At 40.0% G+C, this 27896-nt stretch overlaps 1 protein-coding gene across 5 annotated transcripts in view; it reads left to right on the plus strand.

Moving 5' to 3' along the window:
• Nucleotides 1-2770: 2770 nt before the first annotated feature.
• The window catches only part of epb41l4b (erythrocyte membrane protein band 4.1 like 4B), a 97500-nt gene continuing 72374 nt past the window's right edge, over nt 2771-27896 (plus strand). For 3 of the 5 annotated variants that reach the window (XM_061915660.1, XM_061915662.1, XM_061915661.1), the window contains exons 1-4: nt 2771-3536; nt 21071-21175; nt 21260-21302; nt 27263-27341. In XM_061915660.1, coding sequence (XP_061771644.1) covers nt 3270-3536; nt 21071-21175; nt 21260-21302; nt 27263-27341 — 494 coding nt within the window. In that variant the 5' untranslated portion in view covers nt 2771-3269. The remainder of the gene's footprint in view (nt 3537-21070; nt 21176-21259; nt 21303-27262; nt 27342-27896) is intronic. The other 2 variants (XM_061915664.1, XM_061915663.1) reach the window with 1 other exon arrangement.

Genomic DNA, 27896 nt, shown 5'->3' on the forward strand with positions numbered 1-27896 from the left:
CCACCGGCAGTATGAACAACATATGCACATATAATACATAAATATAATAATACAATTATGAATTAATAATTGTTACAAGTTCTGATCTTTTAAGAAAGACGTTTAAAGGTACGTGAAGACATTCGGAGCGGAGTATTCAAAATGGCTAACTGAATTTTGTAGCATTTTGTGATGTTTAGACAGTATTTTCACATCCTTTGCAAATTTTAAATACAATTGGATATGGTTTCATGCAGTGTTTTTTCATTGAAAAAATCTGGAGGCACACCACCGGCAGGAAACATGAAAAAATGAAACTCAGCAGCATTGACAGTAAAAAGTTGTTCTTGCAATTGTTGTACAGTATATGAATTTAAACCATAACAAACCATGCATCACTATAAGTCTTGTCTTAAAGTAGGTATACTGTCATGACCTGTCACATTACGCCGTGACTTATTTGGTGTTTTCTTGTGTGTATTCTTTTGGTTCTTGTCTTGCGCTCCTTTTTTGTTGGCTTTTCCTGAAGCAGGTTCAGGCCTTCCTTTAAGCGCTATTCCTCGCACCTGCTTTGTTTTAGCAATCAAGACCATTTAAATTGTTGCTATCCTTTTATGCTGACTGTCATGTCATGTACGGATGTACTTTGTGGACGCCGTCTCAGCTGCACACGCTGTAAGTTTTTACTGTCGTCCAGCATTGTGATTTTATTTACTTTGGAGCCAGTTCAGTTCTAGTTTCTTTTTGCATATAGCCTTCCTAAGCTTAAAAGCCTTTTCTTAGTGGCATTCCCCTTTTGTTTACTTTTGGTTTAAGCATTAGATATCTATTTACCTGCACGCTGCCTCCCGCTGCCTCCCGCTGTCGTCTATATTGTGATCACGACAACAAACCATGTTACCAACATCTACAAAGCAATAAGATACCTGCTGCCACTTACTGAAATGGAAGAGTATAACATGGTTACTTTGCTGCACTCTAGACAGCACCGACATTCAACAACGGCACAATATTAACGGATTATGATTACTGGTTTTAAAAAAATATTTTTAACCCAATTAGGTGAAATTACATAATGTCAAACGGCACACCATACCGTATTTCATGGCACACTTGTGTACCGCGGCACAGTGGTTGAAAAACACTATTTTAATGGTTACAATGAAACACAATTAAGCATATAAAGTCAACTTGTTTTTCCACTCTACTGGTACTTCAGATGAAACAGTTTCCAAGTTGTGTGCTAATAAATGACATTAATTCACGTAAAATGTTTAAAAACGTTCCGGGGTGGCATTCTGACCCAAAAAAAAAAATTGCATTTGTGTACAAATATTTGGGTCTTTTTTAAAGCATGTGATTAATTATGAGTCATGACTAGTGTTGTCCCGATACAAATATCTTAGTACTGGTACCGATAACAGAATTATTTTGATACTTTTCTAAGTAAAGGGCACCACAAAAAATTGCATTACTGGGTGTCTAACCGGTAGGAGGCCACGGGGAAGACCCAGGACACGTTGGGAAGACTATGTCTCCTGGCTGGCCTGGGAACCCCTCGGGATCCCCCGGGAAGAGCTAGACGAAGTGGCTGGGGAGAGGGAAGTCTGGGTTTCCCTGCTTAGGCTGTTGCCCCCGCGACCCGACCTCAGATAAGCGGAAAAAGATGGATGGATGGATGGTTTATTTTAACAAAAAATAAAGTCAGAAATAAGAAACATATGTTTGCAATAACATTATTGCAAGTTTGTCCTTAAATAAACAAGTGAACATACAAGACAACTTGTCTTTTAGTACTAAGTAAGCAAACAAAGGCTCCTAATGTAGTCTGCTAACGTTATCAGTAACATATTGGGTCATTTCCCATTCCATTATTTTGTCAAAATATTAAGGACAAGGGGTATAAAATGAATTATTAATCTACTTGTTCATTTACTGTTAATATCTGCTTTTTTTGGGCAGCACGGTGGGAGATGGGTTAGTGCATCTGCCTCAAAATACGAAGGTCCTGAGTAGTCCCGGGTTCAATCCCGGGCTCGGGATCTTTCTGTGTGGAGTTTGCATGTTCTCCCCGTGACTGTGTGGGTTCCTTCTGGGTACTCTGGCTTCTTCCCACCTCCAAAGACATGCACCTGTGGATAAGTTGATTGGCAACACTAAATTGGTCCTAGTGTGTGAAGGTGAATGTGAGTGTGAATGTTGTCTGTCTATCTGTGTTGGCCCTGTGATGAGGTGGCGACTTTTCCAGGGTGTACGCCGCCCGAATACAGCTGAGATAGGCTCTAGCGACCCCAAAAGGGACAAGTGGTAGAAATGGGTGGATGGAACTGCTTACTTTCTCTTTTAGCATGTTCTATCTACACTTCTCTTCAAATGTAATTAATGACTTATTCTTCTGTTGTTTAGATGCTTTACATTAGTTTTGAATGACACCACCGGTACTTTTCAGAGGCGGTATGGTACCGAATATGATTCACTAGTATCGCGGTACTATACTAATACCGGTATACCGTACAACCCTGGTCATGACTATTCCAAATTCAAAATTTGTGATTAATCTGATTTTAAAAACAATTTTAATTTGACAGACTTCATTTAAAAAAAAAAATCATTATCACTTGTAACTAAGGAAATACAGTCTCAGAATCTTTTTAGGTCCCATTGTCATACATTGACCCCAATGTCCTCCCAGGTGTGCAGCAGGCGTCCTGTAGGGGGCGTTCCGCCTCCTACACACAAGAGTCTGTACACACACGCACACGCACACTCACGCACACACGCATCCAGTAGCCAGCAGGAACAGAAGTTTGAAGTGTTTTGACGCATGCGCAGTTTAGGCTGTTTGTCCTGTTTCGCTGGTTGACTTTTACCTGTCAGCTCGGAACCGACTTTCTCATTCCCATGTGGGGCTTTTTAAAGCGTGTCGACCCGCTGCTTGGGGTTCCGATACCGGCCCAGATGCCGTGTGAGACTTTCCTCCACCCTCCCAGGAGCGTGTGACTCAGGGGTCCCCACTGCGGAGCGTCCAAGGCGGGATTGTAATCATTGGAGTATCGGTGCGGTAAGCAGGCAAGCAGGCAGCAGGTGCACCCGTGCGGAAGGAGAAGGAGGGCGGCCCACGGAGAGGAAATCAACTGGTTGGCTTCTCCCATTAGCATGCGTGTCGAGTCCTAGCGTCCAGCCTGATAAGTCTTTCCTCGCCTGCCGACACACTCGCTCCTCGCCACGGGGAAAGGAGCTGGCGGGAGTCGGGACCACCCCCCTCTCCAGCTTCCGACGAAGAGAAAAAAATGATGGGCTTTTTGCGCCGGACCTTCAGCCGCCGCTCAAGAAGCCGTTTCCAGGTGAGAGAGGGAGACGAGCGGGACGGTAAGGGAGGCGGAGGGGCGGCCGGCGGGAACCCCCTGCTCATGGCCCACCAGCAGCAGGTAGTCCATGCACCGGCTGTGGTTTCCGGGGGAGCGGCGGTTCATATCCCGGCTGGTGGGACGGCCAGGACGACTATCACCTGCCGGGTTTTGCTGCTGGACGGCTCGGATGTCAGCGTGGATTTGCCTGTAAGTAGCTCCTGTGGGCCGGCTATGTTTCTGTGTGTATGCGTGAAAATATGGAGGTTTTACTGATAACTTCTTCACAATGTTTCTGTCTTTTTGGTTACTTTTAATCGCTGTACAGATACGTCTATACCAGGATTGACAAACACATTTTAGGTCGGGGGCCACATGGAGAAAAATCTACTCCCAAGTGGGCCGGACTGGTAAAATAACAGCACGATAACTTAAAAATAAAGACAACTTCAAATTGTTTTCTTTGTTTAAAAATAGAACAAGCACAGACTGAAATTGTACAACAATTAATTGTACAACAGCTAATTGTTAAAACACCCCAACAACTTGTTGTTAAAACACCCCAACAACTTCTTGGGGTGTTTTAACAATTAGCTGTTGTGGTTAATAGTATATATACTTTATTTGTCGTCATTTATATTTTCTGAATAAATGATGTGACAATGTTCATCAGTCAACTCATTTGTGGTAATTTTCAATCTATCAAGATAGAAAAATTATCCATCCATTCATCCATTTTCTACCGCTTGTCCCTTTTGGTGGTTGGGGGGGGGTGCTGGAGGCTATCTCAGCTGCATTCGAGCGGAAGGACAAGTCGCCACCTCATCACAGGGCCAACACATATAGACAACATTCACAAAAAATTATATCAAAATCAAAAAACAGTATGGTATTCACATAGTTTGATCATTTTCATCGACCAATGTACTAACATAATGTGGTTTATTTCGTACATATGTCGCATACACTACAAAGATGCATATAATTGCTATTGCAGCATCCAGTGGACACATTTAGAACAGCTGTTTCTTTCATAAAAAAATTCAGGTTAATTTTTATACTTAGCAAAGTCATCCCGCAGATAAAACCTGTTCCCAAGCCTGATCCTTTTCAGCCGCGAAACGTTATGGACTTTTGTACATTTAGAAATCTCTCTTCCGGTGACTAACAATCCTAAAAAAAATAAATTGGTTAATTTAGTTAATTGCTGCGGTTGAATCCAGGTTTTCTTTGACTAATATTTGCACTGACAGGAAGTCACTGTGTGCCCATTTTATTTTGTGTAATAGTAGTTATGTTCTTGTTTCATGCTCCTTGAAGTTTACAATACTGCAGCACATGTCAACATCAACAGACTCAATTTTCAAACAAATTACCCTTTTGGGGCTCTCATTTCATGTCAACAAAAGCGGTCAACCATGTATGTCGTAGTCGACATATGCAGGCCCTTTTTAGTAATAAGAACAATACGGTGGACTGGGACTTGATGAGTTGGTTACAATAGACAATAGATATTATTGATTCTAAAAACAGCACATTGAGGCATGTCTCTACCTCAGTGGATAAATACTTTGGATCCTGCCACATCCCCTGAGACTAGAGCTGTCTTGTCTAAGCTTGCTCAGATGAGAGTCAAAATAAAGACAATCTGAACAGCTGCGATTGATGAATGAAAATATTAAAGGCATATTGACAATAGGACTGGGCAATACGATTGGATACTCTATTACGATTTAAGTGTTTTATATCCGTCGGTATCGATAATTATTAATATTTTTAGTACTTATCGAAAATGGGTTAGAAGGAGTAAAATATATTAAATGTAAACATTTTTATTTCAACTGTAACCTTCATCTGATTATAATCCCCTCAGCTATTAAGGCAGAAAGGAAAGGGAATGTCTGCACAATCGTGGAAAACATTCAAACAATCGATGTAAACAAAATTATAATATCACTTTAACAATAACTTCTTAAAAGGAAGTTGCAAAAATAAGGAATATGTAAGATATGCATAATAAAACGTAACAAAACAGTGCGAAGTGTGAAAATGTAAACATAGAGAAACTTGAGATGAACTATTTTCTGCAGGTTTAATTCCAAGAAGTTATGGCTGTGCTCTAAAGCAGTGTTTCTTAACCATAGGACTAAGGCCCATTGTTTGGCTGCAAGCGCACCCTAGAGGGACGCCAAAAAATATCTGTTACTCAGCTGCGGTCCATATGGGCTGCAGCAGTTAACCATAATAATACAATTTTCTACCACTTGTCGCAGTATTGACAATATTAAACAAGCATAAGAAGTCTGCAGCTAAAGTCACCGAGACGTTTCTTAAGTGCAAAAATTAAAACTAAAGTAGTGAAGGCTCCAGCACCCCCGCAACCCGAGAGGGACAAGCGGTAGGAAATGGATGGATAAATGAATCAGTTTTTATGAGTCCCTTCTTTTGTTAGTATTTATCCGAGGCTTTGATAATAATATTTGTGATTAACACATGGTTACATTTCATTTGATAAGGTTTATCCAATTCAACCGTAAGTAGGTTAGATATATTTATTCAATACGATTAAAATGTATAAGATTACTAATTCAGTGAAAATATAAGTGTGGGCAGCAGGTCCCTCTAAAGTGGAAAACTTGGGCCCCAAGTCAATAAGGTTAAGAACCCCTGCTTAAAAGGGTGGGAACAGCTAAGTTGGTGTGGTATCACAGGTCTTGGTGGGGACGAGCGACTTGCATAATTTACAGACAACATTGGTCTGACTACTGTCCGTTTGAAAAAACAAAACTGCCATACTGTCGAGGTAACTTTTCCTGTTTTATCCACAATTTATTTGCTCTCTGCAACACTCATTTGTGTTTCTCTTCTCACTCGTTGCAAGGAATGACCGCGACACAAGAAGTTGATGCTGTTAACTGATTGGCACTGAGTCACTCCCACTGATCAATGATCACTTCCTGTGTTGCTGGGTTACCAGAAAGCAAGTGCTTTTGTTCATGCTAGCATGTGGCTATTGTTCGTAACTTCCAGTTTCTTACCATAAAGAAGAAAAAATGATTAAACGTTTTATGGGACACATTTTTTACCAATATTCATTACATGTCTATTGCAATATGTATTGATATCGTTTTATATGCTAGCCCTGGATGAAATAGATGGGCTGTTGACATAAGCGGGGCCAATTTAAGCAGGTTCCACTGCATTTTGGCTCAAAAACTAACGATAAAGGTGAAGTTATAAACACTGAAGTGCCGCTCTGCGGGAAGTGCTTTATAACATGGCTAGCTAGCTAGGTAGCGACTAGCTTCCATCTGCAGTCTGCAGTGTTTTAGCTACTTCTAAATCAATAATCCTCGCCTCCATGGCGACAAATAAACTTTGTTTCAAGAAGTATCATCCCTGTAAAATGAGGAACAGCTAAACATGCTTCATTCACTACACACCTTGGGAAGATACAATAGCAACAGCAAGGCAGCTCTCCTGATTGTAAACAAATGCCATGCGTGGATCCACACAGACATCGCCTGGAACAATACTAAGTACAAGAGCCGTATATAGTCGATACTACAATAATGCCATCGATATATTTGTGTCATTTTTTATTGTTTTATCAACCCAGCAGAAACGTCCTTGGACACAGGAGAACTTTAAATATGACCAGAGTATTGGCCTGTAACTACTTGGTATTGGATTGATAGCAATATTTGTAGTATCACCCAAAACTGATGTAAAGTATCAAACAAGAGAATAGTAAGTGCTCAATAAATTTCAACATAAGTGTAAATAGAACATGTTAAAACTAGGGCTGTCAGGTGATTACTATTTTAAATCAGATTATTCACACTCTAAACCTGTGATTAATCATGATTAATCACAAGCTTCACGGTGGCAGAGGGGTTAGTGCGTCTGCCTCACAATACGAAGGTCCTGCAGTCCTGGGTTCAAATCCAGGCTCGGGATCTTTCTGTGTGGAGTCTGCATGTCCTCCCCGTGAATGCGTGGGTTCCCTCCGGGTACTCCGGCTTCCTCCCACTTCCAGAGACATGCACCTGGGGATAGGTTGATTGGCAACACTAAATTGGCCCTAGTGTGTGAATGTGAGTGTGAATGTTGTCTGTCTATCTGTGTTGGCCCTGCGATCAGGTGGCGACTTGTCCAGGGTGTACCCCGCCTCCCGCCCGATTGTAGCTGAGATAAGCGCCAGCGCCCCCCGTGACCCCAAAAGGGAATAAGCGGTAGAAAATGGATGGATGGATGGATAATCACAAGTTATTTGTTTGCTCATATAACATTTGCTACAGTAACTAATCGATAATGTAGTAAACACTCATAAACAACTCAACATAGTGCACCATTTACTTGTCTTTAGTTTAAACAGTTATTGAAACAAACCAGTTTGTTTACCTTTTTCAGATGTCAATGCTGATCTCTTTTTTTCGTACAATACGATCCCAGCTCGTGATTGCTTACAGATGTCCAGCGTTCTCCAGGAAGCAAGATAATTTCACATTCAGTCTGTAGTTGCAAAATTATGCTTTTGTTTGTGTAGTACTGGCACAGTTGGCTTATCCTTGATTTACAGTAATGAATGCATTCTAAATGTTAAACAAACGTATATAAAAGTCTGCTTACAGCGGAGCCAACTATTCCCCCACATAAAATCTGATAAATAACCAGTCAAATAGCGGCAACAATACTTAGTTTACATTTTTTTACTTTCATAATAACCAAGTATTAGTTGGTTAAAAGCCAAGTAGATGGCTGAGAATATAATCCAACAAGTTGGGACACTTTGACCACCGTAAAGCGCTTGTTCCACCCGACCACACCCCATTTCTTTGCTAAGATTATTATTATTACCATTTTTGATCTAAATGGGAATATATGAACATCCTAGCAGTCTGCATCCTAATGACTGCAGACCTTGCACAGTAACTGATGTTTTGTTATGTTTGTTGGCTTTCAAAAAGTCTGTAATGAGTAATAATCTCTGATGGGGAAAAAAGGAAACGTCCTGGTTCATTTTTTAAATAAAGGCACCACGTATGCTTAAGATGAAAATGCATAAACATTAAATGTTATTATAAATGTGCTTGTTAATACATTACATATATACTTACATGATGTATATAAAACCATGATGGAGGTGTATGGATGTTTTTTTAGGAGTTCTATAGGCAATATTGAACGGCCCATTGTAAGCAGACTTTTAATACAATTTATATAATATATATAAAAGTATAATCCAACCATCCATTTTCTTCCGCTTTTCCCTTTCGGGGTCGCGGGGGGGGTCGCTGGAGCCTATCTTAGCTGCGTTTCGGGCGAAAGGCAGGGTACACCCTTGACAGGTCGCCACCTCATCACAGTGCTAACACAAATAGACAAGACAACATTCACACTCACATTCACACACTAGGGCCAATTTAATGTTGCCAATCAACCTATCCCCAGGTGCATGTTTTGGCAAAGGGAGGAAGCCGGAGTACCCGGAGGGAACCCACGCATTCACAGGAAGAACATGCAAACTCCGAGCACGGGATTGAACTCCGGACCTTCGTATTGTGAGGCAGCCGCGCTAACCCCTTCACCACCGTGCTATAATATGTTTTTTAATATTTAAAATGCATTGGGGAAAAAATCCAGCCGTTGCCATGTCTTTTATAATGATTGTGAACAATAAGCAAAATTACAAAAAAATTGATGTTTCCCTCTAAAAGGCTTCCACTGTATTATATACATTTGACAATTTTGATTTATTGCAGAATTACCTGCAAGCCGTTTTCAGTTTTTTATGTTTAATTGAAAAAATCTAAAAGGGCTGTTTACACCAGGGCTGTCTTTGACTAAATATTTTCATAGTCGAGTCTCATTTGTTAGATTTTGCCTATTGTGCTAGATCAGTGCTAGCATCTTTTATGCTAACATGTATGCTCCATGTACACCAGCAAGAGCACATTAAATGGGGATCTCCACAAGTAAAGAGATCTCATTAGCGTCAGATAAACAAGTACTGTAGAAATTCAATAGTTAATTGAGGGTCCTCGTATCAGCCCCACTGGGGTTAGCTTCGGTTCTGGCCGAGAAAACAATTCAAGTAGACTATCCAGACCAGGGGTGTCAAACCTATTTTAGCTCAGGGGCCGCATTGAGTAAAATATATTCCCACACGGGCCGGACTGGTAAAATCATGGCATAATAATCTAAAAATAAAGACGACTTCAACATTTTTTTCTTTTTTACTTCGGTCAAAAATAGAACAGGCACATTCTGACAATGTACGCGTTAAAAATAATCCTCTTGGCAAAATGGCGTTGAGCAGGTAATTGTTAGTTGATAGAGCCTACGTAATTTGAGAATTGTGCCATTACCTAGGGCGGTAAGCCACCAAGAGTCGTAGATGTGACAGCATTAATGCTCCGGCTGCTAAAACATTGGTTATTAGTAGCTTGTTGACAATGAGTCAGAACTTCAAACTTTATTACTTTATTGTACGGGAGTACCATAACTTTAGAGGTGGTGACACCCCGGACAAAGACCATTTACAGTGGTTCTTAACTTGGGTTCGATCAAACCCTAGGGGTTCGGTGAGTCGGCCTCAGGGGTTCGGCGGAGCCTCCGCCGCTGAGGTCAAGACACACCCAACTCATCGTGTAAAAAAAACCTTCTCCCTATCGGCGTATTACGGATACCTCCAAACAATTTTCCCTCTGATTTGCAGGTGTGTAATTTGTTGTGAGTTCATGCACTGTGTTGTTTTTTGAACAAGGTGATGTTCATGCACGGTTCATTTTGTGCACCAGTAAAAAAAACATACCTTCGTCTTGAATTTGAAAAAAATATATATATATTTTTCACTAAAGAAGGGTTCGGTGAAGGCGCATATGAAACTGGTGGGGTTTGGTACCTCCAACAAGGTTAAGAACCACTGCTCTAGTATATTTTGGATCTGTCGTCCTATTATGTGCCATACACCACAATCACTTTATTAACTAATATCTGCCTACTTGCACATAGCTTTGTATGTATGCAGTGTTGGTGCTTGGAATTTTCAAAATAGGGTCCCAGGCACCCCATCAAGTCATAAAAATGGGGTCCCACAGTAAATATTTAGGGTCCCACATTTTTGTAACCGTTTGGAAAACAAATGATAAATGTATGCATTATCCTGTTATATCTCACGTTCTATATTGTGTTTTAGAAAAAAATTCATAACCGTTGCTTAATTCATTAAACAAATAATACAAAAGAAAACACATTTTTATACATAAGTAAATTTATTCAGTTATAAAAATTCATTCACTTTCTTCTTTCCTTCATGGATCTAAACCAGGGGTCTCAAACACGCGGCCCGCGGGCGACTTAATATGAAAATGTAATGTTGGTGCGGCCCGTGAGTTTTATATGAATGGCGCTTTGCAGCATCATACTAGTATACCCTCGATTTTTCCGGGAGACTCCCAATTTTCAGTGCCCCTCCAGAGGTAATCATTCTCGCGAATTTCATCCAAACAACAATAGTAAGCGGGCGCAATGGAGGCATTGCCTTTAGCATCCTCTACAACCTGTATAAAACAGCGTGTCAGCCCAGCCACATGTTGTATTTGGCTTCTGTAGACGCAATAAGTGACTGCAAGATATAGTTGATCAACAACCACACATGTCACACTGAAGGTGGCCGTATAAACAACTTTAACTCTGTTACAAATACAGTGGGGCAAAAAAGTATTTAGTTAGCCACAGATTGTGCAAGTTCTCCCACTTAAAATGATGACAGAGGTCTGTAATGTTAATCATAGCTACACTTCAACCATGAGAGACAGAATGTGAAAAAAAAATCCAGAAATTCACGTTGTAGGAATTTTAAAAAATGTATTTGTAAATTATGGTGGAAAATAAGTATTTGGTCAACCATTCAAAGCTCTCACTCATTAAGAAAGTTTTGGCTCAAAATCTCACGATACATGGCCCCATTCATTCTTTCCTTAACACAGATCAATCGTCCTGTCCCCTTAGCAGAAAAAACAGCCCCAAAACATGATGTTTCCACCCCCATGCTTCACAGTAGGTATGGTGTTCTTGGGATGCAACTCAGTATTCTTCTTCCTCCAAACACGACGAGTTGAGTTTATACCAAAAAGATTTATTTTGGTTTCATCTGACCACATGACATTCTCCCAATCCTCTGCTGTATCATCCATATATCCATTTTGGTATAAACTCAACTCGTCGTGTTTGGAGGAAGAAGAATACTGAGTTGCAGCCCAAGAACACCATACCTACATGAAGCATGGGGGTGGAAACATCATGCTTTGGGGCTGATTATTTTCACCTGTATGTAGATCATCAGTCGTTTAAAAAACGACACATCTATACTTTCATGGCAAATAATTCCAACAAAGTTAGAAATTTGCAAGTTAGTTTCAATGTCATTTAATACAGTAGCACTCAATGACTCTAGCATTTTATCTCTGGCTTTGTGATGGCCATAAGCTGTGTGTTGCCCTTTAAGAATGGCAGTATGCGCCTGAACGACGTGAGTGGGCAAGTTAGGAGATGTAGCGCTTGCATGTTCAGAGGTGTTAATAGCATGGTGGATGTCCACTTGGCTTTGTGGAAAACATAAATATAGAGTTGTAACAAATCAACGGCCTTGTCATTCTGACCAAAGAACGGAACATCGGCCTTAGAGGGAACGTCTCCCCTGCGCTCCTCGAACCACGGTCTGGGAGCAGACAAGCAGGATGTAACATAATGGTTCTTTGTGCCTGGTGAGGCTGGATCTTTGAAAATCAGTGCACCCGTTGGTAAATGCGTTGTTTTTCTTAGCCCGTTTACATGGCGAGCCAAACAGCTTACCATCTTCACAAGTGAGCCATTTGCTGAAAGCTTCGCTTCTTGGGTTTATTGCTCGCTATGACGAAAACAGTAACACGTGAGAGTCCTAATACTGGAAATGCAGTATTTGTGATTGATAAAACTTTGAGCGAATCAAAATTTAAGACATTGTACTGGAAAGTTAATTTTTTTGAAGTCGACAAATAAAAACGCAATAAACAGGGATGGAAATTTGACTCTGCAAATATTAAAAAAATAAAACACCGCCGGAAAGCGATAATGGATAAAAAAACAAGTAAACCGGAGTTTTGACCACAGGGTCGGTAAAAAAAAAAAAAATACATCCGCGACACGCAGAATTCGGGAAATGATTTCAATGCGTAAAAAGACACAAAAAGTGCGTTAACGCCAACAGTGTGTATGTACATGTATTTAAATATGATTTTGTGATTAACTTGAAATTGTCACTCATTTACTGCTCTGTGTGCCTCTTAATTGCCCCCAGGTACAAACAAAGTTTTTGAATTGAATTGAATGTTAACTTAAGTCTTTGCATCTTGCCGTTTCGTTTTTTTTAATTGGTTGAGTCGATAATTTACATTAAAAGAAGGTATTGTGCGGTGCTACAGCATTAGCTTGCCGCAGCCACAACGGGAACATCTGATTACTTGCACCTGCGCTGATTAGAGTAGCAGCAGCCAATCCACAGATAGCTTAAAGTCAGCTGGCACGTCATCTTTAAACAGTTAGTTGTGTGACGTGGGTTACACTTAAATTGACACATTTAGAAACAGCAGTATCTTTTCTAAAAAAAATGCTGCTCATTTTTATACTTCGCAAACTCATTTTGCTGGATTAAACCTGTTTGCGGGTCCGATACTGCCCATGGGCCTTAAGCTTGACACCCCGAATCTAGACTGAGGAAGGAAAAGCTGTAACAATGTTTCTGTAGGTGAATCATCTTAAGCATCATTACAGTTGGCCCGTTTCAGTAGAGTCTTACCAGGTCCAATGGTTGGGTTCAGCCTGCCTCAGCCCCAACACACCCGCTGTACACAGGAACCTCAGCTAATCGCCTCCTTTTCACCACAGATGGAGAAGTAGGATGCTATGATTACCGTGGAATTGCCGACGGAATCACTGAATTGGCCAATAGAAACGTAAATCACAGAAAATCAAAGAAATAGACATACAATATATGTATGTGATTGAAATGTGAGGAGAAGAAACGTTTGTCTGGAAAAATCATGTGTCCACAACCCCCTCCCAAACTAAACAAAGTCAAAACGTCTGCGAACAAATTACGAAGCTAATGCTAGCCAGGACAACTCGCACACCTACTACACATCTCTTCTGTTTGCGTTGTTGTGGACAAAACCACCGATGCAAGTTCAATCAACAGGCAGGACGGCAGACCTACTTAAAAGACACACTTTTCAAAACAGCCTCAAACATAGCAGCCGTCAAGCACCCTTAAAAACAGCAGCACACTTACAGCGTTCACAATAACAGTTCTGTGTGCAACATCCAGTCGGACTGCGCTAACAAAATAAAGGTTTCAAAAAAGTACCTTAGAAAATACAGGTGCTCCAAAAAATTTCGATTCACATTAGTATTGCGATTTTTAGTTATCCGATTCTAAATTGATTCAAAATTTTCAAAAATATATATTATTAAATTGTTTTGGGCTTTATTTTGTTTTTCAACAATCAATTTTTAGAGGGATTCTTTTCAGGATTATCTCTGCACTTACTTGTTGCACATTTACGTCATATGTCAACAGCCAACGGGAGCTTTTATAACCTGTTTCGAAAGGTTACATTATCATTTTTATACCAAATGGTTTATAACAGAATCAATTCAAATAAAAAAGGATATCTGAATCAAATTGTCTAATCCAACATTCGGAATCCAATTCAAGCGTGAGGTGTAAGATTCCCACAACTACGACATAAACACTTTGTACTTAAAGCACTCATTAATACATTTAAGTTACAAAATGATTATCCTCTTACGTAAAATACTGATCAAATTTGTGTAATGATATATTGCTCCAATAAATTGTTTAATATAAGTACATTTGAATTTTCCTGAGGGAACTCTCCTGAAGGAATCAATAAAGTACTATCTGTCTGTCTGTCTGTCCGTCTGTCTGTCCGTCCGTCCGTCCGTCCGTCCGTCCGTCCGTCTATCTATCTATCTATCTATCTATCTATCTATCTATCTATCTATCTATCTATCTATCTATCTATCTATCTATCTATCTATCTATCTATCTATCTATCTATCTATCTATCAATCCATGAATATCATCTACTTCTTTTCAGTACTGTCCTTCAAACTCACTTTTGTTCCTAACTATGGTTAGAAAAACAAAGTTACGTTGATCCCTAGCAATAAGCTTATGCTAGCGAGTAAGACCAGATGTTTTGGCCAATCTAACAGGGTTCACTGTGACATTTGCTACTCCAACTAATGCCGGAGGTGCTTGTTACTCAATTTTTTCTGCAACTTAAAGCATGACAGTTAGCCAATATACCACTCTTATCTCAAAATACTGTTAAGTTGGGGCACTCTTAATGTGATGTACCATTGTGATAAACACATCTCTGCTGCAGTTGAGCCTGTGTAACACCAGTGGTACTCTCCTATTAGTGGTTATAAGCGTTGCTTAGATAGAGCCAAACAAAAGTGCACTGACATTGTGGTTATATCGACTATGCCATGCCAGATCACGACATCACTTCCCTGTTTTGACTATGGGGAAATTCACCCTAACAACTTCAATCAAACTAATCTCACCTGCTTTCCCCTCAGAATAACCCTTGTCTTCCCTCGTAGTGCCATCTTAATCTTGTTGTACACTCTCTTGCCTCCTCCATTCTTTCTCAATTCCCCGACTCCCTGATCTGATTTGATGTCTCTCTCACGCGCACACACGCACACACACACGAGTGGATGATGAGCGAGTGTGTGGGTATGCATGCGTAAGTGGCTTTTTGTAAGATGTTTTTTGAAGGTTGCGTCTGCGTCACCTCACGCTTCTCCAGCACCTTTTTCGTATGTATGTGTGTGTGTTCAGCTAAGACTCAACAACAGTGGCTAGAACAACAACCATAACAGTGCGAGGGTTCTGCTGAGGTATCACAGCAGCAAGAAATAACACAAAGTGACACAAGGCTCATCAGAGCGGCAAGGCTTAGTCACAGATGTGTGTTGCAACAAGTTTGCTCATGTCTTCATATTTCCCTGGTGGCCTAGACACAGGTGACTGCCCAGCCAGTAAAAGCTTATTAGTCGTTCACCATGTGGGACTGGGTCATTTTTGTCCTGCTGTCGCCGCTTCATGGTCCCAAATAGGATCCAGGTCATGACTTCAATCAGAATACACGCTTGCAGAATGAGCAAGGGTATTTCTACTTATGGCTCATTTTTTTTTCTCTATCTTTCTCCCTGCCCTCCCCTTTTGTCCCCAATCCTATAATACTTCTGATTTCCTCTCACTCACTAGGAAGTTTGGACTTGTTATCAGGATCCAAAGTACAGAGTTGTCATCTTTTTTTTTTTATGCACACCCACTCTTTACTGTGTAAGTGAAGCGGTTCTGTTGTGTTTTTCAAACGTACAGGCTCACATGAAGACTGGGCCATTGTGTGCTTTGTCATGGGGTTTTGACGTCCCGCTTATGTCGGCAACCCATCTATGACTACCAACTCATTAGATTTTACTAAAAAGTAGTGATGCGCCGATCGATTGGCCACTGATCGGTGTTAGCCGTTTTTCAAGAAAAAGTATGTGATCACCAATGTCATTTTTAGTCCCCGGCTGACCAGTGGCTAGCAGCTAATTGAGGGTTTTTATACACAGTGTGGAACCGCTTGCCTAAGTTAATAATAATCACCCCTGTTATGGCAAATAAACTGCATTTCTTGGTGTCTTAAGTACAAACCCCGTTTCCATATGAGTTGGGAAACTGTGTTGGATGTAAATATAAACGGAATGCAATGATTTGCAAATCCTTTTCAACCCTTATTCAATTGAATGCACTACAAAGACAAGATATTTGATGTTCAAACTCATAAACTTTATTTTTTATTTTTTTGCAAATAATAGTTAACTTAGAATTTCATGGCTGCAACACGTGGCAAAGTAGTTGGGAAAGGGCATGTTTACCACTGTGTTACATCAACTTTTCTTTTAACACTACTCAATAAACGTTTGAGAACTGAGGAAACTAATTGTTGAAGCTTAGAAAGTGGAATTCTTTCCCATTCTTGTTTTATGTAGAGCTTCAGTCGTTCAACAGTCCGGGGTCTCCACTGTCGTATTTACGCTTCATAATGCGCCACACATTTTCGATGGGAGACAGTTCTGGACTGCAGGCGGGCCAGGAAAGTACCCGCACTCTTTTTTTTTTACAAAGCCGCGCTGTTGTAACACATGCTGAATGTGGCTTGGCATTGTCTTGCTGAAATAAGCTGGGGCGTCCATGAAAAAGACGGCGCTTAGATGGCAGCATATGTTGTTCCAAACCTGTATGTACCTTTCAGCATTAATTGTGCCTTCACAGATGTGTAAGTTACCTATGCCTTGAGCACTAATGCACCCCCATACCATCACAGTTTCTGGCTTTTGAACTTTGCGTCGAAAACAGTCTGGATGGTTCGCTTCCCCTTTGGTCCGAATGACACGATGTCGAATATTTCCAAAAACAATTTGAAATGTGGACTCGTCAGACCATAGAACACTTTTCCACTTTGCATCAGTCCATATTAGATGATCCCGGGTCCAGAGAAGCCGGCGGCGTTTCTGGATGTTGTTGATAAATGGCTTTCGCTTTGCATAGTAGAGCTTTAACTTGCACTTACAAATGTAGCGACAAACTGTTTTTAGTGACAGTGGTTTTCTGAAGTGTTCCTGAGCCCATGTGGTGATATTCTTTAGAGATTGATGTAGGTTTTTGATACAGTGCCGTCTAAGGGAAGGTTACGCTCATTCAATGTTGGTTTCCGGCCATGCGGCTTACGTGGAGTGATTTCTCCAGATTCTCTGAACCTTTTGATGATATTATGGACCGTAGATGTTGAAATTCCTAAATTTCTTGCAATTGCACTTTGAGAAACGTTGTTTTTAAACTGTTTGGCTATTTACTCACGCAGTTGTGGACAAACGGGTGTACCTCGCCCCATCCTTTCTTATGAAAGACTGAGCATTTTTTGGGAAGCTGTTTTTATACCCAATCATGGCACCCACCTGTTCCCAGTTAGCCTGCACACCTGTGGGATGTTCCAAATAAGTGTTTGATGAGCATTCCTCAACTTTATCAGTATTTATTGCCACTTTTCCCAACTTCTTTGTCACGTGTTGCTGGCATCAAATTCTAAAGTTAATGATTCTTTGCAAAAAAAAAAATGTTTATCAGTTTGAACATCAAATATGTTGTCTTTGTAGCATATTCCACTGAATATGGGTTGAAAATGGTAAATGGTAAATGCGTTGTACTTGTATAGCGCTTTTCTACCCCTTTTTAAGGAGCCCAAAGCGCTTTGACAGTATTTCCACTTTCGCCCATTCACACGCACATTCACACACTGATGGCGGGAGCTGCCATGCAAGGCGCTTACCAGGACCCAGCAGGAGCAAGGGTTAAGTGTTTTGCCCAAGGACACAACGGACATGACTAGGATGGTATAAGCTGGGGATTGAACCAGTAACCCTCAGATTGCTGGCACAGCCACTCTACCAACTTGCAAATAATTGTATTCCGTTTATATTTACATCTAGCACAATTTCCCAACTCTTATGAAAACGGGGTTTGTAACATTACCTGGTATTATTATGACGGGGGGACGAGGCTAAACATGTTACATACTGCGAGAAAGCCAGGAGTAGGCATGCTAACCTAAGCTAACCTAGCATGAAAAAGCAGAAGAAATAAGTGCTCACTCAAGTTTAAAAAGTGTAGATTCAAAGTAACAGGACATTATTAAGTAGATTAATAAGAGTTTAGAGAGAGTATGATATAAGTCACTACGTTTCCATGCACTAAATGTATCCGATTTCTCAAATAATTACTTTTTTTTGTAGTTTCACACCTACATGTGAAGTCCCACTATCCATGCACACTCTCTATTGCGACTATTGGTCATACGCCATGTGCCTCCCGTGCTTATTTCCTTTTGGTGTAAATTAATGTATTGCTTTTCCGGTTCAACTATGATCTCACACCAGGCATCTCCAGTGTCAGCTGCCCAGCTCTGTTGTACCTGATGTCCCCTGTATTATTGGCACAGATTACATCTCTAATTGCTATGCTCATGTTAAATAGCAAACCGCATCAATAAATTATCTTAGGTGTACTACAAACATGATACCAAGAATGTCTTGGATCCGATGCAGATCCGAAATAATGAAAGACAGAGAATTGTTACCAAGTAATTTTCAAATGGCTAATTGTGTAAACAAAACTTTCTAATGTCTCGTAGTTCTGTAGATTGATGGAAGAAATGTTAAATCCGAAGGAGAAGACAGTTAGTGCCCTGGTCGATACTCTTTCAGATGAAGGTTGCTGTTGTCCTGGATTATTTTGCAATTTGTGTGTAATACAGAGTTATTGCTAAGCAGTTCGGAGTGCAAAAATGCAGCGTGAAGAGGTTTGTGTTTGCTTTTTTATCCACCCTAATATATTTGCTTAATTTTCTTCCATATCAATCGTATTTCAATTGTGAGTCCGAATTAAGCTGCCTTCCTCCATTTCCTTAGCTACCTTCTTAAATAAATCTCAGTTTTTTTTTTCTCCCATCGATGCACTTCAAAATGTTCCACTCTTTTAATTTGTGAATCAAATAAACAGTCTTCTCTTCATTACAATTGTTGCTATGTTTTTATTGAATGATGTTTATTTCCGGGTTATATCCCATGCATTGAGCCAAGAGCGCACGCGATGCAAAGAATCCCCTCTGGTGGCACACACCCACTCAAGAGATCAGGTTTTAATTGCATAATCTAAGTGTGTTTTCAAAACCGAACACGAATAGATTAAAGTGTTTGCCTGGGTTGTATGATGCTTTTTTTAGAGCCAAACTATTCGAGAAATCGGACTAATTTAGTGCATGGACACTTACTAATTGTCACAGTCAGAACTTGAAATGAAAGAGGAGGGCAAATCCATAAATAGGTGGTGTCGATACCAAGGGTTGTATCAGTATATGCTTTATGCTAGAATGATCAGGTCACTATTCTTATTTTCACAATCTTTCTTTTGTTAAAGGTACCATGTCTAATAATGTGGCCGGAAATGGTTTAGTCATTGGTGGAGCATAATATTGTTTTTAATATTGTTTTTAACATGGCTGTGCAGCACTTTGGAAACATTCTTGTTGTATAAATGTGCTATTTAAATAAAGTGGATCGGATTGGATCCAAATCACTGCCATTGTGTCCTGGGTAAGGACACTTCACCCTTTCCCCCAGTGCCTCTCACACTGGTGAATGAATGACGGGTGGTGGTCGAAGGGGTCGTAGTCGCAAACAGGCAGCCACGCTTCCATCAGTCTACCCCAGGGCAGCTGAGGCTACAAATGTAGCTTACCACCACTTAGTGTGAATGTGGAGTGATTGAATGATGGGTTCTCACTTCTCTGTGAAGCGCTTTGAGTGTCTAGAAAAAAGCTATATAAATCTAATCCATTATTATTATTATTGATTAGTATTGTATTTTTTTATGTACAACATTTTTATTGTGGGTTTCACGGTGGCTGAGGGGTTAGTGCGTCTGCCTCACAATACGAAGGTCCTGCAGTCCTGGGTTCAAATCCAGGCTCGGGATCTTTCTGTGTGGAGTTTGCATGTCCTCCCCGTGAATGCGTGGGTTCCCTCCGGGTACTCCGGCTTCCTCCCACTTCCAAAGACATGCACCTGGGGATAAGTTGATTGGCACACTAAATTGGCCCTAGTGTGTGAATGTGAGTGTGAATGTTGTCTGTCTATCTGTGTCGGCCCTGCGATGAGGTGGCGACTTGTCCAGGGTGTACCCCGCCTTCCGCCCGATTGTAGCTGAGATAGGCGCCAGCGCCCCCCATGACCCCGAAAGGGAATAAGCGGTAGAAAATGGATGGATGGATTTTTATTGTGATTGACACGTGAAAAAATTTGTGTAGCCGTGTACTCTCTCTCGGCTGTGTTTTGTTTTTTCCGATAGCTCAAACCCAGGTCACCGTCGTTAGAGGTGAGCATTCCGACTACCGACCTAAAAGCTTGGGCTATCAATTCGATAGCCAGCAGTACTCTTGTATTTGTCAAGGAGTGAGCCAACATACACTTGGCCCAGCCAAATTGGTTGGCCTCAACAAGTGCTCAAAAAAAAAACATTCACATATAAATCGCGATTCTTATTTAATCTTATTTTCAAAAATCAATTTTTTTAATTTACTTTTTTTTTAAAGAATCAATTTTTAAGGCCATCTCTCAGCTTACTTGCTGCACGTCTATGTCATACATCAGTAACCAAAGAGGAGGTTTTATAATGTGTGACCTGTTTTGTTATATTAATATGTTACCAGACCAATTAATACGAGAATTGGTTTGAATCGCGAATTGTGTTGAATCGAGAATCGATTCTGAATGAAATTCTCACCCCAAAAATTTGAATCTGATCGAATGGTGCTGTATCCAAAGATTAACACCCCTAGTACACACCTATGTTAGAACACGGCCTCCACGTCTACTATATAAACACCACTGACAAGTCATTGTGCTTCAAAAATGTTGCAATTGTGCTGTTTTTAGCCCTACCACCCAAAAAAATCTCAGTGAAAGAGTCTGTTAAACAAGAAATTATCAGGTTATTCAAAACTCAAAAAGCCCCTTTTTTGGAAACAATTCACTTTTGTGTTTTTCTGTTGTAGAGCAAATGCAAAGGCCAGGACCTTTTTGACCAAATCATGTATCACATAGATCTGGTGGAGGCGGACTACTTTGGCCTACAATATATGGACACAGACCAAGTTTCGGTGAGTCCTTTATGGAAAACACACAATCTTATTTTCATCCACAATGTCAGGACACTCATTCTTCCCTTTCTGCTCTCTTAAAAGCACTGGCTGGATATGTCCAAGCAGATCAAGAAACAGATCAAAGGTACGGTATTTTTTATGTTCTTTCCTGAGATGGCACATGTGCAATGCGGGAACAGGTGGCGCATTATCAAATGTTGACGTGGTGATTAGCATTAGAAGCCGTACCCTTGTTTGTTCTGCTGTGTGAACATGGAGAGGCTGATGTAATACGAGGAAAACAGGACATGGTCACAGGCTGCACAATGGTGACGTGCAACAGCACAAACTACAACAGGGGTCCTAAACCTTTTTTTCTTGTGAGAGATACTTTTACAAAATTAAAAATGGTCAAGACCTACCCATTTTTTGTAACCGTTGCTTTCATAGCTTAACTCAACCCAAACAAACATGAACAAATTGTTGCTCCCCGCAACTCAAATTTTGTATTGAAACTAAGGCTGTCAAAATGAACAAGTTAACTCACAAAAAAATATTGCATTAATCATGAGCACTTATATTAATAATGCAATTTATTTTGACCACACCTTTACCTTGACCACTATACAGTCATTTGACAAATCAATGAAATGAGTGAGGAGACTCTGATTGGTGTGCTCGCTGGTTATGTTACCATTAATGGTTTAACATTGCACGTTTGTTTTATGATTCTTTATATTTTTTACATTTACTAAGTTAATGTAATGGTTATGATTATGGATACATGTATTTCGAATATGTAAACAGATACAGTATGATACATCATATAATAATTACATACACTATATTGCCAAAAGTATTTCGCCACCAGCTTTGACTCACATATGAACTTAAAGTGCCATCCCACTCCTAACCCAAAGGGTTCAGTATGATGTCGTTCCACCTTTTGCAGCTGTTACAGCTTCAACTCTTCTGGAAAAGCTGTTCACAAGGTTGCGGAGTGTGTTTATAGGAATTTTGACCATTCTTCCAAAAGCGCAATGGTGAGGTCATACACTGATGTTGGTCGAGAAGGCCTGGCTCTCAGTCTTCGATTGAATTGATCCTAAAGGCGTTCTATCGGGTTCAGGTCAGGACTCTGCAGGCCAGTCAAGTTCATCCACACCAGACTCTGTCATCCATGTCTTTATGGACCTTGCTGTGTGCACTGGTGCACAGTCAGGTTGGAAGAGGAAGGGGCCCACTCCAAACAGTTCCCACAAGGTTGGGAGCATGGAGTTGTACAACATGTTTTGCTATCCTGGACCATTCAAAGTTCCTGAAAAACAACCCCACACCATAATTACTTCACAAAATTTCACACTCAGCACAATGCAGTCCGAAATGTACCGTTCTCCTAGCAACCTCCGAACTCAGACTTGTCCATCAGATTGCCAGATGGAAAAGCGTGTTTCATCACTCCAGAGAACGCGTCTCCACTGCTCTAGAGTCCAGTGGCGACATGTTTTACACATGCATCAGACGCTTTGCATTGGACTTGGTGATGTATAGCTTAGATACAGCTGCTCGGCCATGGAAACCCATTACAGTTTGGAGCTCTGTATCAACTTACTGTGCATAAAGTCAGGGATCTCTTTGCACTATGCGCTTCAGCATCCGCTGACCCCTCTTTTTCGGTTTACATGGCCCACCACTTTGTGGCTGATTTGCTGTTGTTCCAATGTTCTTCCATTTTCTTATAATAAAGCCGACAGTTGACTTTGGAATATTTAGGAGCGAGGAAATTTCATGACTGGATTTGTTGCAGAGGTGGGATCCTATGACAGTTCTACGCTGGAAATAACTGAGCTCCTGAGAGCGGCAAATTCTTTCACAAATGTTTGTAGAAACAGTCTCCATGCCTAAGTGCTTGATTGTATACAACTGTGGCCAGAACAGCTGATTAGGACATCTGATTCTGATCATTTAGATGGGTGGCCAGATACTTTTGGCAATATAGTGTATATTCAGTTCTCTTTACGTGTTCAAAAAGGAATAGGAAGATGCAAAGCTTTTTTAATACTACAACTTTTCCAATTCATAGCAATTACTAACACTTTCTAACTCCTTCTTGCTCTGATTTTCTAGTTATAACACATTTTACACCAATTAATACAACAGTTAAGCCAATAGTTAAACACCTGTAGTTCGACCAGCCTCTTAAATTGGATCATATTAATACATTGTTTGACATCTTTGCATAATCCAGTCCATACTGTAATTCAGTGTTTTTCAACCTTTTCTGAGCCAACGCACATTTTTTGCGTTGAAAAAATCCGGAGGCACACCACCAGCAGAAATCATTAAAAAATGAAACTCAATTGACAGTAAAAAGTCGTTGTCGCAATTGTTGGATATGACTTTAAGCCAAGGGTCTCAAACATGCGGCCCGCGAGACCTTATTTTGCGGCCCACACTTTGATATGACAATTTAATGTTGGTGCGGCCCGCGAGTTTAATATAAACTGCGCTTGACAGCTACATCCGTGCCAACATTCCCAATTTTCCCGGGAGTCCACCTGAATTTCAGGGCATCCATTTTCTCGAAATTCCTGACGATCTTTACCCAATCAACAGTATTCAGGGGGCGCCATAATGGCGCTGCCGTTAGCGCCCTATACAATCTGTATAGAGAGCGTGCAAGCCCCATTAAATGTTGCAAAAGGCTATGCAGTAAGCACGTGCGATATTGCAAGACATATTTGATTAACAGCTACACAGGTCACACTGAGGGTGGCCGTAAAAAAACTTTAACACTGTTTCAAATATGTGCCAGACTGTGAACCCACACCAAACAAGAATGACAAACACATTTCAGGAGAACATCCGCACCGTAATACCACATAAACGTAACAGAACAAATACCCAGAATCCCATTTATTCATAACTCTTCCGGGCTACAATATACACGCCCTCGCTACCACCAACTCCCCACACCCCCACCCTCCCTACTTGTGTCGGTTGAGGTGGTGTATGTAGCCCGGGAGAGATAGGGCTGCAAGGTGTTCTGGGTATTTGTTCTCTTGTGTTTAAGTTGTGTTAGGGTGCAGATGTTCTCCCAAAATGTGTTTGTAATTCTTGTTTGGTGTGGGTTCACAGTGTGGCGCATATTTGTAACAGTGTTAAAGTTGTTTATACGGCCACCCTCAGTGTGACCTGTATAGCTGTTGACCAAGTAAGTCTTGCAGCCACTAATATTGTACTGCACAAGTCTTACACAACATGATGCAAAGCTGTCACTATGGTTGTGTGATGTAAAAGCGTGCGCGATGATAAGTCGTACAACAGTAGTTCTTTTATTGAAATTACGTAAACCCCTGGGGGTACGTGAAGATATGTCAAGGAACAGGTAAGATTAATTTAAAATATTCTAAAAAATTGCAGCGATTCATTAATGCTGTATAAATATATTTATTGGATGATACTTTGACAAAATATAAATGTAAGTTCATTAAATGTGAAAAGAAATGCAACAATGCAATGTTCAGTGTTGACAGTTAGATTATGTGGACATGTTCCATAAATATTGATGTTAAAGATATCTTTTTTTGTGGAGAAATGTGTAGAATTAAGTTCATGAATCCAGATGGATCTCTATTACAATCCCCAAAGAGGGCACTTTCAGCTGATGATTACTTCTATGTGTAGAAATCTTTATTTATAACTGAATTACTTGTTTATTTTTCAACAAGTTTTTTAGTTATTTGTATATCTTTTTTTCCAAATAGTACAAGAAAGACCACTACAAATGAACAAAATTTTGTACTGTTATCCAATTTAAAAAATCAGAAACTGATGACATAGTGCTGTATTTTACTTCTTTATCTCTTTTTTCCAACTAAAAATGCTTTGCTCTGATAAGGGGGTACTTGAATTAAAGAAATGTTCACAGGGGGTACATCACTGAAAAAAGGTTGAGAACCACTGTTGTAGTTGTAGAGGATGTTAAAGGCAGTGCAGTCACGGCAGCTCTTAATAATGTCGGCCGGGTGAACATTGGGACAAATTCGGGAGAATGGTTGCACCGGTAGATTGTCGGGAGGTGCACTGAAATTCAGGAGTCTCCCGGAAAAATCGTGAGGGTTGGCAAGTATGTTGCTAGGGCGGGAAAGCCATTCATAGAAGGTGAATTCATTAAAAACTGCACGTTAGATTTTTTTTTAAGAAATCTTTTCTTGTGGCCCAGCCTCTCCCACTTTCTGCATCCAGTGGCCCCCAGGTAAATTGAGTTTGAGACCCCTGCTTTAAACCATAACCAACCATGCATCACTATGGCTTTTGTCTCAAAGTAGGTCGACTGTCGTGACTTATTCTGAGTTTTTTGCTGATTTGCTGTGTGTAGTGTTTTAGTTCTTGTCTTGCGCTCCTATTTTCTTGGCTTTTTCTCCTTTTTTGGTATTTTCCTGTAGCAGTTACATGTCTTCCTTAGAGCGCTATTTCCCGCATCTACTTTGTTCCCTAAGCTTTAATGCATTTTCTTAGGGGCATTCGCCTTTTGTTTATTTTTGGTTTAAGCATTGTACACATTTTTACCTGCACACTGCCTCCGGCTGTTTCCGACATCTACAAAGCAATTAGCTACCGGCTGCCACTTACTGATATGGAAGAGTATTACACGGTTACTCTGCCGAGCTCTAGACAGCACCGACACTCAACAACAACACATCATTTGCAGATGATAAATTACTCGTTTGCAAAAAAATATTTTTAACCCAAATAGGTGAAATTAGATAATCTACCACGGCACACCAGACTGTATGTCACGGCACACTAGTGTGCCGCGGCATAGTGGTTGAAAAACACTGGTTTAATTCCACATACTAATATGTTAAAGGCCTTAATACAAATCTTTGCCGGCTTTACCTTCTGTTATTGTTAGTAATGCCACAAGTGATAAAAAAGTGTATTACAACTGAGTACCACTACGGCCTATACAGACCACAGCTAAGAAACATATTCTTTTTCGGCCCAACAACGGTTGAGAAACACTGGTATAAAGGACGTTACGATAACTTTTGTTATTGTGTCGTTCTATATTGTTTTCCAAAATCTGCAAAACTCTGTATCTCTATTATTTTCTATCCCGGTTCAAAGACACCTCCAGAGTTTGACAAATGAAAAGTGTTATTTTAATTCATAATCAACTTGAAGTACATTTTATGTACCATAATTAATGTAGTCTACTCATACAAATTAATACAGAACACACACAGATGCTTGTTTAAAGTGGCAAACATGTTACCAGATGACAATAATTCCAGGTCAAAAATTGTATTTTGCATGCTCATATTTTGTTTAAATATCACATAAGCACTGATGAAAAGATACTACTTAGCTTTATCCTAGTCAAATGTTGTGATGCTTCTGTTTTAATTAGAGCTTCACTTCTTGCTATCACTAATATTGAAGTTTGTACATAAGTTTGGGGAAAGTTAAACAAACATAACCAGTTTTCCAAAATACATACACGCAGCAATAAAACCTATTTTTTCTGCAAAAGCCTCTTCCAGAATGAGCTCACATAACAACACACCAACACACAGATGATAATAAATTAATCAATTGGGATGGCCACATACTGTTCACTTCTCATGCACAGTATATTTGTTTTTTTACATCGATTATGTTGAATAAGGCTCTGTGTAAGTACTCTACATTTTTGAAAACACCAGATGTAACTTGATATATCGCTACCCCTGGCCAATGTTGCTTAGAGTTCATATGAACTGACGTTCACGAAAGAACAAGGTTTTGAACGGCTATGAAGTGAACCTTGAGAATAAAAAGAGCTGTTGCAAATATTTGGTCATTCAGCCAGCATATAGCACCTGTGTTAAGCAGCTGTGTTAGATAGATGTGCATAGTAACGCGTCATATTTCAAGAAACCTCTCGGAAAAATGTGGGTTGGAGATCCCTGAACGACATATTTTTTCTGATGTTTTGGTTACTGTACATGAGAATGCAGCAGTGCATATTAATGTTTAATATTAATATCTGAACATAAGGAATCCTATATAAATAAAGGTAGTTTGTTTTGAATTCGACTCTATCTTTCCTTCTTTTAGATGGTCCGCCTTTCCGACTGTTCTTCCGAGTGAAATTTTACTCCTCCGAGCCAAATAACCTACGTGAGGAATTCACAAGGTAAGAACATTTTTTTTTATTTTTTTTTGAACATGATGAGGAGGAGGTCCAGAGGGGATGTAAAGGCTTAATATGTTCCAGCCAGGGGCAGACTGTTAAAAAAATAACAAATAGTCAAATGGATTTTATGGAACAAAGTGTGAGTCATATAGGAGCTTATAATAAATCACCAAAAATGTAAGTTATTTTGTTTTGCTGTTGGGCAATCCTATAAGTGCTGTCAAACCAATCATTTATGCCAGTGGTCTCAACCTTTTTTTCAGTGATGTACCCCTGTGAAAATTTTTTTAATTCAAGTACCCCCCAATCAGAGCAAAGCAATTTTGGGTTGAAAAAAAGAGATAAAGAAGTAAAATACAGCACTATGTCATCAGTTTCTGATTTATTAAACTGTATAACAGTGCAAAATATTGCTCATTTGTAGTGGTCTTTCTTGAACTATTTGGAAAAAAAGATATAACAATAACAAAAAACTTGTTGAAAAATAAACAAGCGATTCAATTATAAATAAAGATTTCTACACATAGAAGTAATCATCATCTTAAAGTGCCCTCT

Source organism: Nerophis ophidion, linkage group LG11, assembly GCF_033978795.1.
Source record: "Nerophis ophidion isolate RoL-2023_Sa linkage group LG11, RoL_Noph_v1.0, whole genome shotgun sequence".
NCBI lineage: Eukaryota > Metazoa > Chordata > Actinopteri > Syngnathiformes > Syngnathidae > Nerophis > Nerophis ophidion.